The sequence below is a fragment of the Schistocerca cancellata genome, chromosome 1 (assembly GCF_023864275.1).
Source record: "Schistocerca cancellata isolate TAMUIC-IGC-003103 chromosome 1, iqSchCanc2.1, whole genome shotgun sequence".
Taxonomy (NCBI): Eukaryota; Metazoa; Arthropoda; class Insecta; order Orthoptera; family Acrididae; genus Schistocerca; species Schistocerca cancellata.
Genome location: NC_064626.1, coordinates 162,827,285 through 162,841,496, shown reverse-complemented (window position 1 = coordinate 162,841,496; position 14,212 = coordinate 162,827,285). Strand labels below are relative to the sequence as shown.

Here is a 14,212-nt window from a genome sequence, read left to right as displayed (position 1 = left end):
TTTTCCCAATAGAAGTAATTGATACTAAAAATATTTTTTCGAATTTTGAATAGGTTAACAATATTGCAGCTATTTTTCTAAAAGAATTTCATATGATTTTGTACATTATGTGTTAAAGAAATTACTTTATTTTCGTTATTACAATCAATATGTAGTAGCTCTGAATGTACAATTGAAATTATTTTCTTTTAGAAACATTTGAAATTACAAAATATTTAGCACACTTAAAATTTCTTTTATAAACTACGCAAGTTGGCACTATTTATTATGTTAATTTCAGGATTCATTTATTGAATAATAATATGATTTAACAGAAAGTCATTTGTTAAGAAAATTTGTAAATCCTTTGGAATATTGTTAGTACCACAGAGTGAAGTAGTAGTGGGCAGCCCTCTGATGTGATCAGACAAGTTTTTATTTTTGGGAAGAACAATGTTACTTTCAGCTTTCTTGATGAGGTAATTGTAAATACAGTGTGATACAGGAAAATGTGAGAGAATAAAATTTTGAGTAAAACAAAAAATACAACACAGGCTCACTTCAAATTTATTACGTCCATTGAAACCATGAGAACCTATAATGTCAAAAATTTCAGTTTCAAGGATCAGCCCCTAGACATTAAGAACTGGAGCCAACTATGAGAAAAGAAGATAAGTAAAACATTTATTGTAAATCTTACTCCTCCCAAAGCTTATTAAAAGAGTTAACCTAAAGACAGTGACAATCAACAAATAATGGGGGGAGGGATAGATTACATGGTTCACTTACCGTGATCACCTCATCTTCTTTATCAAAATCCTTAACAAAATTCCCTGTGTTCTCTGTCACCTGTCTGGGGTTATCACTTGGCTTCACAATACTTCTGACCTGGTATTCTGTTCCTAATTTGTATTGTACCACTTGGCCTACATGCCTCCTGTGGCTACTACCTAGCAGCAAGACTGTTTTCTTCCTAATCTCTCTCTCTCTCTCTTTCTCTCTCTCTCTCTCCCTCTCTCTCAAATGCAGTTGAAGAATATAAAGAGCTGTTCCCCTTTCACCCATTGCTTGTTACCTTTGCCCAGTTCCCAAGGTCTTCTTCCTCTTTCAATCTATCTAGTTCAGGTTTCACATAATCTAATTCATCCTGAAGGGAATATATGTTCTGAGTTTATATCTCTCCCTTAGGAATTGTGAGGACAAGAGTAGATTAAATACAGCACGCACGGAGGCATGTAAATGATCTTTCTTCCCACATACCATACACTAACAGAACAGGAAAAGCCCCTAATAACTAGTACAATGAGATGCACCCTCAGCCATGTCCTTCACAGCTTTTTGCAGAGTGTAGAAGATGTAGATATTTGATCTAGCATGTATTTTCAGTGACATGATATATCATAATATTTATACATCTAGTGTACTGAGCTCAAAGATGATATAAAATAACAATAACAGTTACTTTGTTAGAATTATTAAACCTTTTCTTCTTCTCCCATTCAAGAATGACAGTATTATAAAAAGTGTTTCCTCCTTAATTTACAGCTACAGCTAATGATGTCTACTCAGCCATCATTTGCAAATGCTGATATTTTCTGTTGTTCATTTTCATTTTACTCTGAAGTGGTTTAACTTTAAATTCTTGGACAACATCAGCATTTCTGTAACAGATTACCAAATTATTCCAAATGGTCTTTCAAAAATTTCGTCTCAGACACTTGAATTCAGCTCTTTCATTACCCCCTGTCTCAACTTTCAACTCCATATACAACAAATGAAATTTTGTCAGTTTGTGCTCACTTAAGTAGTAATAATGTTAATAATATAACTACTTCTGGTAATACCTCTGCAGAAATTATTTAATATGATGATAAACCACAACAAAAATATCATGCATTTTGTAAATCACAAAAGAGTGCCATTGGCCCTTGAGAATGCAGCTGTAAAGTAAACATATTTTAAGTCATTCCTGAAGGCTGCATATTTTCTTACAAAGGATGGATATCAGGAAATGTAACTAAGTAGATATATTTGAGTTATCCAGCAGACCACAGTTTACACACTAGCTCAAAAATATTGTAATCACAAATGACTTTGGGAGTATATCAATAGATAGTGAAATATGATTGACTGACCTTGTGGTACAGCAGTTGCAGCAAATAGTGACACTCCAGCAATTATCATAGAGGAGCACAGAATTTTCTTTCGCCCCCATTTGTTAAGAGAGAATAAAAGGAAAGTATATGCTGGCACTTCCACAAAACCAGCTATTAAAAAATTTATGTAGTCATTGCCTCCCAGATTTGATGTATTCCAAGAAAGTCCATAATATGTTGCATTATTTGCAAACCTTTTTCAGAAAGAGGATAGAGGATCATTATTTATGTAAAAATGTATTTGAAAAATTATTAAAATAGAAAGAGGATAGAGGATTATTATTTATGTAAAAATGCATTTGAAAAATTATTAAAATATACTGATTTAAAAAAAAATCATATATTCCCTACACTTCTTCTCTAAGATCTAAATTCTAAAACTAACAGTATTTCTTTCAGAAATCCTATATATATGCCTAGGTCATAGGGTCCAGTTCTACTCATACCCAACCCAAAATATCAGAAGTGATGTCAAGAACAGCTGCTACAATATGGTGCTGCAAGGTTTTGAGATTCTGCAGTAGAGGTGAAACATTAACAAAGAAAGAAAGAAAGAAAATCACAAGGCATCAAGACCAGCAACCAGGGTGGCCACTTGAGCAGTGACAGCACAGTTGCCACAACATGGCCTATCCAGCACTGGGGCAAAGTCTCAGTTACATAATCTCATTCAAAACTGTAGAAATGTGGAAGGGTTCCATCTTGCTAAAAGATGAAATACTTGCTGTCACTTTCAAGTTTTTGGCATGAGCCACAATTGGAGCATGTCACATTAGGTGATACCATTGATAGTTCCCTTGGCAAAAAAGAAGGATCCATAGACTGTCTTGGTGGACATGACACAGAGCACATTAACTTTCTCAGAATCCTGGACATGTTCACACAAGATGAAAAGATGAAAAGTGGTTTTGTCACTGAAGATTAATATGCTTGTGAAGTTATCCTTTTCTGCATATAAGTGAAGAATTGCAGAGGTACGATTTGTCATCAAGGCTCTTGGCAGGAGCTGCAATTTGTACAGTTTCACTCTTAATAATTTATGAAGGATTGCCCACACAGTTGGTTGAGGGATGTTCAGTTCTGTACCAGCTTGACAAGTAGACTTTGTGGGACTTCACAACATCATGTCTCTTACATGGGTCACTGTTTGTTCTGACATGCTCAAATGTCTTGCATTGCACAACTAACCACTGTACTTGAATTTCTTGAATCAGTTCAGTATGCTATCATTAATTGGTGATGTTTGAGAAACTTGGCATAGAGAGCCCTTTGCACACTCACTGCTGACTGGCAATGGGCAAATTCTAGGACACAAAATGCTGTCATTTACAGCAACTGCTGCTTGTGTCCCAGTCAGTAGTTTTCCCTATTTTGCAGGCACCACATTAAAAAAAATGTGTTAAGCCATTTGCCTATACTGATCTTTCAAAGTGTTTCATGAACTTCATAATTATGCATTGTAAAAACTACATTAAATTAACTTAAAAGAAAAAAAAGTAAGTACATGGAGTAATAATCTCTTATTTTTCTCTAGGGCTATCCATTTTACACTCAAATCCTGCATTCTATGGTATTCTGTGTTATTGACCTATGGAAGAAATGCCTGATTTTCTGAAATGAATTCATATCAGCATTCATTTACTCACATATTAAATTCTGTAGGTTTTATTAATAAATTTCATTAAAGATAGGTTCATTAAATTATTTCCCAAATTCACTTTAAATATCCTATTTAATTTTTTATGATAAGATGAAAATACACCACTGTCAAAGAGCTAGTGAGTTTTTAATTATACTATTGTCTATTGTTTATCTATGTAATATGTGAGGAACATTCAAAAACTTCTGCAGCTGTTATAATAATTATTGCCTTTTGAAACCCATACCCTTACATTTATCCAAGGTGCCCCCTCAAACATTCCCTGGAGGAAATGCTACATTCTTTTTCAAAAATGCTATTGAGAAAATTTAGAGAACCGGCATTTGAAGCTGACTGTCAAACGATTCTGTTGTCGACAACATATATCGCACATAAGGATCATAAAGATAAGATTACAGAAATTAGGGCTCATATGGAGGTGTACAGACATTTGTTTTTCCCTTTGCTCTGTTTGTGAGTGGAATAGGAGCGGAAATGACAAGTAGTGGTACAGGGCACCCTTCGCTACACACTGTACAGTGGCTTGCAGTGTGTCTATGTACATGTAGATGTAGATGTGCAAGACAGCATAGTAAAATAAATAATTTTGTACAGCAACTCTTCTGCAGTTTAAGAGATCAGCATATGTAACATGATGTCATCAAAGTATGCAGACAGAATGGTAAAACATGAAAGTCAGTGCTTACATAGGGAAGGGGCATGTTACAGAGAGGGTCTGTAGAGGACATGGAAGATTATCTAACATTTCTGCCCTCTACATGTCCTCCTTGTAACCTGCCCCTATCTTATTTAAGAATCACCACTTCTCATGTGTTTCACCAGTCTCACTGTGTACTTCCACAATTATGTAGAGGGCAGAGAGGGCTGTCCACCTTCCTGCCCCATACAGGCCTCCCTGTGACCTGCCACTCACCTATTTAAACTCTCTTTTTTATATATCACTCTGGCCTGTCTGTGTAGCTCCATAATGTTAGGCTCATAAGCTTATTTTATATATATTGCTTTCTTAAATTGTGGATGCGCTGTTAAACAACATTATTTATGTTGCCTAATTTGATAGCATTTGTTGATACTTTTTTTTCATATGACTTATTTCATTTGTACCTTGTCTTTCAATATTGTTCAGATAATCACTTGTAATTGGCCTTGGTGGCCGAAACTAATTATGGTGTTAGAAAATAAAATCACAATTCTTGCCAATATTTATTTCCAAGTAATTACTACAGTTGTGAGTCCTGTACCATCATGTTCAAAATGTTGGACAAGAAAAGATCTGAATGACTGACTGACACCAATTATCCATAACTGAATTTTACTCTTTACATACTTATCCTTGGTGCCATTGGTACAAGAAGCCAAATTGATTCAGTGTTTCTGTATGTTCAAATAGTTTTCAGTTCAGCACCATATCTGTGCCTTCTGAAGAAAATATGTCACAGTGGAATATCTAACCAAGTTTGCAACATGATCTATAATTTTCTGACAACTAGAACACAGCACATTAGCATACAGTGAACTACAGATGTTAAACTAATATGTAATGTGCACCAGAAGAGTGTAATAGGATTATTCCCAGTTATATATTAATAACTTAGTAGCTGGTATTAGTTACTGCATTCCACTTTTTGCAGATGATATAGTTATCTACAAGGGAGATTTATCCAGTACAAAGTTAGATCTTGACGAAATATCAGACTGCTGCAAAGACTGGCAATTAGTTCTTAATGTAGAAAAATTTAAATCTGTGCTCTTCATGAAAAGTAGGAAGAGCGTATCATTTCACTACATGATTAATGTGTCACAAACAGATGTCAAAGAAAGTGTGTTGAGATGTTTGCTGTTCGTGTTGTATTTTAAGAGTTTTGAAGGCAATAATAACATCAGAATTTGTGTAGATGATGTGGCTACCTACAATAAAATACTGTCTGAAAAAAACTGACAAATTTTCAGTCATGTCTTGGTAAGATCTTGAAGTGGTTCAGAGATTTGCAACTTCTTTAACTGTTCATAAACATAAAATTGTGCAGTTCTCTAAACACAAAATTGTAGTAACCTGTGTCTACAATATCTGTGATTCACAATTGGAATTACTCAATTAAAACCAATATATGCATGTAACAATTTGTAGATATATGGAATGGGAAGACCACATATGCTTAGTTGCAGATGAAGCTGGTAGCAGATTTAGATTAATTGATAGGATACTGGTAAAATGCAATCACTCTACAGGAAGTTTACCTACAAAACACCTATGTGAATTAGCAAAGAATATGGCTCAGATGTGTGGAGGGTTACACACAAATAGGACAAATTGGAGATACTGAGTGTGTACAAAGAAGGCAGCAAAATGGTCACAGGTATGTTTGATCAATGGGAGAACAGCACAGAAATTCTGAAAAATATGAACTGGCAGATGATAAAATACAGGGGTCAACTGTCCCATAAAAGTGTACTTACAAGGTTTCAACCATGAAAAATTTGGAAACACAAAAGGTGGTAACCAAAAGTTCCCAAACTACACTAACAAAAATTTCTATGTCTTATAGTTCCCTTGGGAGTGAATACACTGATAACAACATTTATGTTACTTTTTAAATTCATCTTGGAATTCTTTGTTTATCAGAATGTTTAGTACACTTGTGACTCCACTTGAATATCCTCCACTGCTTCAAATCTTCACCCCTTCAACTTGATTTTTATCTTGGGGAAGAGGAAGAAGTTACAAGGAGCCACATTTTGTGAGTATGGGTGGAGGGGAATAAGTGTCACCTTGATTTTTATCAAAATTTCCTGATTAATATAGCCCATACACAGTTGTGCATTGTCACAATGGAATACCCAGTTATGTTCACACCACTTCTGGGGATATTTTTCCTAAGTCATCCTTCACACAAGATGTTAGAAGGAATATCCACTGCAATGACTGCTGTTTAGTTTGAGAGTCACAGCAATAAATCCAACTTTTGTCACCAGTAACAACCTTTGATAGAATGTTTTGATTATCTCGAACCAATTGTTTAAGATCTTTGCAGACTTCTAAGTGGTGTTACTTCATATCAACTAGAAACAGTTATGGCACAAACTTCACTGCAATCTATCTCATTTTCAGTACATTCACATGTACCATAACTTATCTAAGAAGTGTTGCAGAGGTCTTCATTGGTCTATTTATGATCTTGCAGAATCAGATCCCTCATGTTCTGAAGAACATTTTCTGGCATGATGGCAGCTGACAGCTCACCCAATGTTTGCCAACTTCTGAAATGTTTATACCAGTTGTAAGTCTGTGTCTAACATGTATTGTGATCTCCAACAGGTTGCTTCAACATATGGTGTATTTCTGTAGTAGTTCCCCTAGTTTAACACAAAACTTTATACAAATACTGTGCTCTTTTATATCATCTATCACAAAACCATAAGCTTACTGCACAATTATGCTCAAAAACAACTAACCAAACCACTCAGCTCATAGCTACTGATACAACAAAGATGTATGTAGAGGCTCCTAGTGGTATATTAGTGCACTCATGACCATTTGCATACAAAATTCAAATTTTGGAAACTTTTGGATACCACCATACACTATGTATCACTTGGATAGAGTCTGCAAAGACAAGGTTAGGCAGCTTACACTGTGCACATAGGCAAGTAAACAATCATTCTTCAGACCCTAATATGTGGTACAACAAGAATCATCCTCTCCCATGCACTCCTTAGTGGTTTGTAGAGTACAGCCATAAATGCAGAAAAATATCTGGAAGCAACAATATAGAGACATGAAGTAGGACAACCGCATAGAAACAGCTGCAGGTATAGGGTAATGAGAAAGAGCAATTTAAGAGACTGCACATGAAACACATGTACAGCTTAAGGGTATGGGGTTCATACTAGACTCATCTAATGGTGGACATAAAACATAAACAATGAAGTGTGGTGCAATTTGTCATAGCCTTGTAAGTGAGCACTAAATATATATATATAAAGCATGGTGCAAATGTTTACAGGCTTACATAACTGGTAAGAGGGTGTAACAGAAATGTTGAAACTCTTAACTGGCGGATATTCAATGAAAAATTCTGTACACATAGCAAGAACTTTTTTAGAGAACGAACCATCTTTTAGGGCAGAAGCTACAGATACTCTTCAACTCATTTCATATCTACCATGTAGAGATTTTCCTTTTTTTTTTAAAGAAGAAGGAGAAAACCAGCTTTTTGAGAAGTGTGGAAGAATTCCATCCTTCATACTTCATCCATGAAAGAAGTGGGAAGACACCTTAATTAATGTTATAATTTAATTGGATAGATAAAAAAATCTACTCACCAGATGGTGGCAGAACACACACACATAAAAGAGGGTTGTAATTAGGCAAGCTTTCGGAGTCACTGGCTCCTTCTTCAGGCAGAAGGATTGAAGGGGAACAAAGAGGAGAGAAGGAAAAGGACTGGAGAGGTCTAGGAAAAGGGATAGATTTTTGGAAAGTCACCCAGACCTGCAGGTCAGGGGAGACTTACCACATGAGATGAGAAGGAAATACTGATTGTTGGGGACTGAATTAGACAAGATTTGAATACCTGAGAGCTTAAAGGTGGAAGACAGGGTAATATGCAAGACAGAGATTACTGCTTAAACATCATACATGTGTATATACGAGCAGGATTCTCGGAACGGAATAGAAAAATAGTACTTACATCACTGAACCTTTTTTTATTTTTCAGTGTAGTCTTCTTGTAGATTAAAGCACTTGGTCCAATGATGTTCCAGTGCCTTGACCCCATCTCAAAAATGAGTTTCTTTCAGGCATGCAAAATAGCTGTCAACTCCGGCTATCAGTTCTTTGTTTGAAGTGAATTTTCATCCACCAAGAAAAATTTGCAGTTTTGGGAAGAGACGGAAGTCTGACAGAGCCATATTGGGTGAATAGAGTGGGAGTGACAACAATTCATTTCCTAGTTTGTGTAATTTTGCCAAGGCGACAGCTCGTGTGTGGGTGCACATTGTCTTGATGGAAGATTACTTGCTTCTTTGCTAAACCTGGCCTTTTTTCATGTATCTTTTGTTTCAATTTGTCCAGGAGGTTAGCATAGTATTCTCCAATAATTATTTGCCCAGCAGGGAGATAATAAACAATCACTCCCTTTCACATCCCAGAACAATGATGCCATGACCTTTCCCACCAAAGGAATTGTCTTTGCTTTCATTGGTGGCAGAGAATCAGCATGTTTCCACTGATTTGACTCTGGGGTGTAGCAGTGCAACCAAGTTAATCTGTCGTCACAAACCAGAGCAAAAATGTTTGTTCGTTTCTCCTAAAACAGGCCAAACATTGTTCCAATATGTCCATTCTCATGCATTTTTGATCCAGCCTCAAGAGTCACGACACCCATCTTGCAGGTAATTTGTTCATTTCTAAATCTTCAGTTAAAATGTGATATACCCTTTTAGATGACATCTGGCAAGAATAAGCAATTTCACACACTTTCAATTGGCAATTATTCATGACCATTTTGTGCAGTTTTACAATGATTTCTGGAGTAGTGTCCAACCACTGTGCAGATCATCATTTAAGCTCTCCTCACCAAACTTAAATTCATTTGTCCACTTGGCAACAGTTGAATATGAAGGAGCAGAGCCCCCAATGTATTCTGGAAATTGGCATGAATGTTGTTTGATTTCATACCTTTCCTTACGAAGTACTTAATCATTGCTCGAATCTCAATTTTTGCCACCTTCGCACATCACTTCGCAGGAACAACAACAGAGTCACATCACCACCACAGGTCTCTTCCAAGAGCACTGAGGTGCACTTGTTTACAGGCAACAGTCCAATGAATATCAAGTGAACTGCTCGTTGTGCTAGCACTGACCTCTCATGGTGATTCCAAGAACTTTTCAAACAACCCTCGTAAGAGTGAAAAGCAAAGTCCATTTTATGTAACAGAGGTGCTAGAGGGGCGGTCAAAAATAGACAGGTAAGACAATGAAAGATGTAGAAAACTGAAATAGAGTGTAGAAAAGAGTAGTCACTGTGAAGAAATGCTGAGACGGAAGAAATTAACCTAAACTAAGGGCAGGTGGGAGGCGACAACCAAGGACATGTTGTAGCTCTAGTTCCCACCTGTGGAGTTCTGAGCAACTGGTGTCTATGGAAAGAATCCAGATTGCGCGTGTGGTGAAACAGACACCGAGGTCATGATTTCATGCTGTAGAGCATGTTCTGCAACAGTATACTGTGTGTTGCCATTATACACCCTTTACCTATGCCCAATCATCATAACTGATATTTTGGTGGTTAAATTATTTTGTCAAAAGTTGATTGTTACTGTTGTTAATAAATTTTATGATAGAAGTACTCTCTGCCATGCATTTCACAGAGATTTACAGAGTATAAATTTAGATGCAGATGCAGAAATAAAAATCACATTACGTGTACTCATGCTGGTTTGATAGAATATCTATCATACAAAACTTTAACTTGACTTGAATTTATTATTCACTCAAATGAAATTTATGAACAGTGGGATGAAAAACAAAAATATTAATATTGTCAAGTTTCATAAGTTCAAATATATGTAAATATTAATATACAAAATCTGAAACCATTACTGTATAATTTAATATGATGCTGCTGCTCTCGCATCTTTACATTCCATTGCTCCCTGCAATTTATGGTATAGAGGGGACATTTTAAACTTACGAACATATAATAAATGAAGAAGATATTCCAAAGTTACCTGACCAGCGTCTTCCTGAAATTATACAAAAAATATTTCATTATACAAATTTAATGCCAGTGTATTGAATGCAACATTACTTACCAAATAAAGAAAATATTTAGTGTTCTCCTTCTAAGTTTACTATGCTTCATCATATCAATTATAGAATATTTCTGAGAGTTGTTTTCTGACTGAACTGAACCTTCTCCCATTATGGCTTTGGTCAGCACATCATCTGGAATAGTTACTCCATTTTCTTTTGCAGCTTTCAAAATATATTTCCGGGCTTCTTCCTGTTGACCATTTGCTATTAACCATCTAAATGATTCTGGAATAATCCTACAGAAACAGAAATGTGATTTATAGCACTTTCCTCTTTACATATAATAGATACCATCCTTATTATGTATCATTATCTAAGGGTAATGTTGATTACCACTACCATAAACTCAACTTACCACCAGTAGCTTAGGAATATGAGAGATGGCACTGTAATTGCTATTTGTAGTAATCGCCACTCTGGTATAAGGTATGCAAATAGTGCAGTTATAACATAACCAAAGGTGAAGAATAACTGACAAGCAACACCAGCAAATAAGCGTTTCCTTGTACCAACCATTTCCATTGCTAGAAAATATGGGCAGAGTAAGTTTTTGAACAATTTATGGAGATAAAACTAATAATAATACTATCAGTCAATTTAGAAATCAACAGAAAATGTCTTTTTCTGAATAGAACTTGAACAGAAAGATACTGAATAATATAGCTCATAGTTAAATTGATGAAAGAAATGGAAAAGAGTATCTATTGTCAGTGGAAAATTAGGTTCCTGGTAAAATGACGCAGGAAACAGAATGATAAAGTTACAAAAACGTTGAGACAAAATTCTCAGAGCTATTAAAACACTATTTATGAAATTGTGGATAAATTATTAAAACAAAAAAGTATAATTGTGTGATCTGATGAAAATATGATCTGTTTAAAAGTCCCTAGTGTTAATCCACTACACAATAAATCTCAGAGTGATATTTTGAGCCAATTCTGAACATCATATCAAGAAAATGAAAGTACTGTATCTTGAGAACTGCCAACTAAAGCAGACAAATCTAATGTGAAGATTTTCAAACAACAAAATTCTAGTAGTAGTAGAAGTAGTAGTAGCTTTGTTCATCTGTAGATCCCTTTTTACAAGGATATAGGACATGTCAAAGTATTTACAAGTTCAGATCAATTTAAAATAAGCTAATTCATATGCACATACATTTACAGACTCCTAGTTAGAGACAATCATTAGATTTACTCCTGGTATATAATACTTTTTTTATAAATAACTTAATAAATAATGTAATGCCACACTGTTCACTCACATCTCACTATCAGTCACTGCACACACTATACACACATTGTTTCATAACACTTCACTCATACACACACACACACACACACACACACACACACACTGGTGATCTCTGAGCCATTTTCTGTACTGCAACTTCCTATTTGCTATCCTGAAAAACTGAGTCAGCATCCCGCCATAATGAGTGAGATGTTGAGCTCAGAAAGAGGAAGAGGTGTTAGTATTGTGCTATGCATAGCTTGGGGGTAAGTATTTCTAGAAAGGAAAAAAGAAGGGGGAAAACATAAAGTGAAAGTGTTATGTCGAATGTTGGATGTTTTATAATCATTATTATTATTATTATTATTATTATTATTTATTTGTATAACATTTTTTTTATCAAGCTCCTACTCTATTTTATCTAAGTAATCCTTCAATGTATAAAATGTATTGCATAACAGGTACTTTTTAGGTGCCTTTTTAAATAAGTGTATTTTTGCAATTTCTTTAATCTCTTTTGGTAATTTATTGTACAGTTTCATTCCTTTGTAGAAAATGCTGTTATGAGTTTTATACTTATTTTTTCTTGGTGAATGTAAGTTGAATAGCATGTAACTAAAAGACACTGCATGTTACACACTGATGATAGGATTCTAAGGGCATAATATGCTGATGTCATTCTGTTTGCAAGTACCTTTGTGTGTTCACACCACTTCAACTAGAGGAGCCATCTACATTTAATGTAACATTGTCATTTTTCCTCATCAAACTGAAATTCATGGCATTAGTTTTCATGTTCAGTGTTGCATTACTGCTTATTGACCAATCAGAAATTTCCTTGAGAGTTTCATTTGCTTTCTCAGCAAGGAGTTCTCTTGTTTTCTCAGTGACTATCATATTGTTGTCATCAGCAAATAGAATTTTTTCATCATGAGTAACACATTGATGTTTATCAGGAACAGTATTGGTCCTAATTTTGTAATTTAATTATTGTATGTCTCTTCTATTGATATTTCTCTTTGCAAGTGGTTGTTTTCCTTTATCAGTACTTGGCTGCACTGGGATTGTGCTTTGCAGTATTTTCTATCTTTACTAGTTGTACTCATAACCTCATTATAGTGAATTTTGGTACTTTTTTTGTTGGAACACTATTATACACATTTTCAAAGTGCAACACATGTGCCCAGGTTTGGTAAATGTTACAGATTCCACTCATTGTAGTGGCTTAATTGTGAATGATCCACCTTCATCTGAGTAGCAGGACCTCTAGTATAACATTCCTTTTTTATTTTCTATCAGAAATTCTGTGCTTTCTCTGCATCTTGCTTTCTCCTACCTATATTTCTGTTTGCTACATATTTTGTAAGGTATTCTCTCACCTTCATAGCACTCTGTCATTCGGTATTAGTAGTCTTTTGCCCATAATCAATGCATAGGATTAGTTTGTCTAGGAACATTTGATGTGCTGGGCAGTCATCTTTATTTGCATTACATTACTTTCCTCTTTTTGAACACAGTATACATGTTAGACTCTGTTAATTCTGCCCTGGTGCAGTTCATTATCCCATGATTGTAATCCTGATATTTATTGCAGTGGGTTACTACTAGGCAGTTCTTCACAGCTATAACTTGGAAGGTAACATATTCCTTCTGGTTGTTGAAAAAGGATTTCCTCATGTTAGCTTCTACCTTCACTATATGATAAACTACTTCCCTTCCGTTTGGTCCAGTGTTAAATTTCGGAATAAACTGTGGGTGTAAATGATCATGTACCCCTTCAAATTTTTACTCATACATGATCCCCTTTAGATGCTGCACCTCCAAATCAACAGGGACATTTACATTATAACAAGAAGTTTCCTCTTTCATGGTAGTTTGGGGTGCTGATTCCGCAGCTGTATGTTCAAATTACAGAAGGCCACTCCAGTTGCTGACAAGCCTATGACTGGTTTTAACCTCTACATCAGGCCATTTTCAAGTGGATCTGAAAATTGTGCTGTAGAGAAGCAGTGTCAAAGGCAGCTAATTTCTGTTGTATCAGATTTACATCCCCAGTTGTGTGAGACTTTACAAAATTTTATTTCTCTGTTTCTTTATTACTTTGTAAATTTTTTTGGTTGCATTTTCTCATTTGTTTGCAGCACTAGCCCGTCTTATCAGTTATACAGGCATAATGTGTGCTAGTTTTCTTCACTTCAGCTTTCAGGCTTTCATTTTTCTCTTCAAGTTACTGTAATCTCACAAGGTGACTTTTTGTTCATTAACTTTGTCTTGGCTGTCTTCTTAGGTCCAGAAAGCTCTTTGCTGATAAACTTAATAATTTCCTCAAAAATTTCGCCTGTGATGACCATGTTTGTTGGACCTT

The 14,212-nt window shown here is 35.3% G+C and overlaps 1 protein-coding gene across 3 annotated transcripts in view; it reads right to left on the bottom strand.

The window, feature by feature from the left end:
• Positions 1 to 14,212, bottom strand: part of LOC126167908 (organic cation transporter protein-like) — a 168,842-nt gene that overhangs the window by 35,813 nt on the left and 118,817 nt on the right. For all 3 annotated transcript variants that reach the window (XM_049920516.1, XM_049920515.1, XM_049920517.1), the window contains 3 exons: positions 10,970 to 11,138; positions 10,614 to 10,850; positions 2,115 to 2,329 (listed from right to left, as the gene is read on the bottom strand). In XM_049920516.1, the coding sequence (XP_049776473.1) occupies positions 2,115 to 2,329; positions 10,614 to 10,850; positions 10,970 to 11,138 (621 nt within the window). The remainder of the gene's footprint in view (positions 1 to 2,114; positions 2,330 to 10,613; positions 10,851 to 10,969; positions 11,139 to 14,212) is intronic.